At 36.4% G+C, this 2,618-nt stretch overlaps 1 protein-coding gene across 2 annotated transcripts in view; it reads right to left on the bottom strand.

Annotated features, from left to right (window-relative positions):
• LOC106867208 (solute carrier family 25 member 36) overlaps positions 1-1,090 on the bottom strand; it is a 62,161-nt gene extending 61,071 nt beyond the window's left edge. Inside the window, exon 1 of one of the 2 annotated variants that reach the window (XM_089353501.1) lies at positions 227-1,090. In XM_089353501.1, the coding sequence (XP_089209627.1) occupies positions 227-267 (41 nt within the window). In that variant the 5' untranslated portion in view covers positions 268-1,090. Of the gene's footprint in view, positions 1-42 lie in introns of both variants that reach the window. The other variant, XM_089353500.1, reaches the window with a different exon arrangement.
• Between the last annotated feature and the right edge of the window lie 1,528 nt (positions 1,091-2,618).

Below are 2,618 nucleotides of genomic sequence, written 5' to 3'. Positions count from 1 at the left end.
TATATATCATATATTATTATTATATATTATATTTATTCTTACCCTCCTGCCAGAAGATGTACAGCATAACCTCCAGATGTAATCATATTAAATTAATTTACCTTCATATAACATAAACAATATACAGCATCTCAGGTGTTAAACATCACACCTATATATATAAAAATAAATATACATGTGTGTGTATACACCACATTACATTATTATATATTATATTTATTCTTACCCTCCGGCCAAAAGATGGACAGCATTATCTCCAGATGCCATATGCAGACTTTTCTCTTTATTGTTATTATTTTGTGTTTTTTGTTAGTTATCTGGGTACAGTATTGGCTATATGAAGACAGAAGTTCAATACCAGACTGCTCTATTTCTCTCTCTCTCCCTATGTAATGTGTAAATGTGTCTGAGACTCTTCACTATCAGTTTTTTGTCTTTTTCCCCCATAGACCTCTCTCTATCAACGGCAGGCTGTTATGTTTTAAGAGATCGAAAGTCGGCGGCGTACGCAATCGACCAATCGCTGTCGCGCATGCCGTCGTCCGGCTTTGCCATTGGTCAGTTTTCTCCATTCATGCAGTGAGCACGTGAACAGAACGTTTCCATGTTGTGTGTGATAGTGTATGATGGTGTATGTCTGATTCTATGTGTGTGTGTGTGTGTGTACGTAGTAGATACATAGACAACTAGTCAGAGAGAGAGAGTGTAAAGGAAAGAGAGAGTGTGTGTGAAGAAAAGAGAAAGAGAGTGAAGAAAAGGGAAAGAGTGTGAAGGAAAGAGAGAGTGAGTGAAAGAAAGAGAGAGAGTATAAGTTCTGTGCGTGCAGACATAGTAGATAGACAGATAATGAAAACCAGAGTAAGAGCGGGAGGAAGATATAGATATAGATATAGATATAGAGATAGAGAGAGTTGTGTGTGACTGGAAGTGTGTATATATGTGTGTGTGTGTAAAAAATATATTCGCACGACTATGGGGGTTGTGATTAATGTGTATATGCCTATTTATGTAAACTATTACGATAAGAGAATTTTTAACTGTGAGCATGTGTGTGCATATTTTACTGAGTATTATACCGAGATGTCAATATACACATACATATACATACATACAAATATATTTGTGTGTGTATGAAAGTTTCATGAGTAACGGTTTTCGGTAAACTCCAATATTCGTATTCATTCTCTTACTTTCATTCTCTCTCTCTCTCTCTCTCTTTCACTCTATGTATGAATGTATATATACATACATATATCCACATATATATATATATATGTGTGTGTGTGTGTATGATTTGGTATATTTGTATGGGTTTCGGAGCTTTTGCAGTTCAGTTGTTATTTTATCTGGAATACTTAGTGTCCATGTAATTGTACACAATTCCATGGAAACACGCGCGCACACACACACACACGCAAACACAATTGCTACTCCGACGGTTACAACGACAAGGTTTCCAGAAGATCCAATCAACGGAACAGCCTGCTCGTGAAATTAACATGCAAGCGGCTGAGCCCTCCACAGACATCCACATCCATAACGTAGTTTTCGAGGAGATTCAGCATGAGACACAATGTGACAAGGCTGGCCCCTTTGAATTACAGGTACTACTCATCTTTGCCAGCTGAGTGGACTGGAGCAACGTGAAATTGAGTGTCTTGCTCAAGGATACAACGCGTCGCTAGGTATCGTGTGCCTTTACACACACGTGCATCTATGTGTATATATATATATATATATATATATATATATACAAACACAAGTGCATATATATACATACACAAGTGCATATATATATATATATATATATATATATATGCATATATATGCATATATATATTCTTTTATTCTTTTACTTGTTTCACTCATTTTGAGTGTGGCCATGCTGGGGCCCCGCCTATAGTCGAACAAATCAACTCCAGGACTTATTCTTTGCAGGCCTAGTACGTGTTTTATCGGTCGTTTTTTTTTTGCCGATCCGCCAGGTTACGGGGACATAAACACACCAGCATCGGTTATCAAGCGATGGTGTGGGGACTGGCACAGACACAAATATATATATATATATAACTATATACATATATACATACATACACACACACACACACATATATATATATATAATATGGCAATTACTATGTAAATATACTATACATAGCTCAGCAGCTGTAGGTCAAGGTCACTGAGCTGTAATATTTTTTTTCATATATATATTTCATTCTGTCTGCAAGTTCTCTTCTCTCATTCTTCATCTTTTCTCTTATTAATTTTCCACTTATTTTCTTTTTATGTGGAGTCCATATTTTCTGCTACTTGCACACCTTTCCTCTTTTGTATTTCCATTCCTAATTTCTTTGTAATTCCCCTCTTTGTTACCCTGTTTGTTACCTAAATGAAAACTGGTGCCCCCGTTTTGAACAAGATCCCACTGTTTTTCTCTCTCACTTTCTTTAAACACACACACACACACACACACTTTTATTTTAATACTTCTGTCATTCGCTTACGGTCGTGCTGGTTTTTAGTAGATTGATCTCATCCCAGATCAGTTTCTCTCTGTCTGTCTCTCTCTCTTTCTCTCCCACACACATTTTTCATTATTTCCACTATTCTTTCTC

Source organism: Octopus bimaculoides, chromosome 6 (assembly GCF_046866305.1).
Source record: "Octopus bimaculoides isolate indiv1 chromosome 6, ASM4686630v1, whole genome shotgun sequence".
In the NCBI taxonomy this organism is placed as follows: Eukaryota; Metazoa; Mollusca; class Cephalopoda; order Octopoda; family Octopodidae; genus Octopus; species Octopus bimaculoides.
Note: the sequence above shows the minus strand (reverse complement) of the source record. Positions and strands in the feature narration are given on the sequence as shown.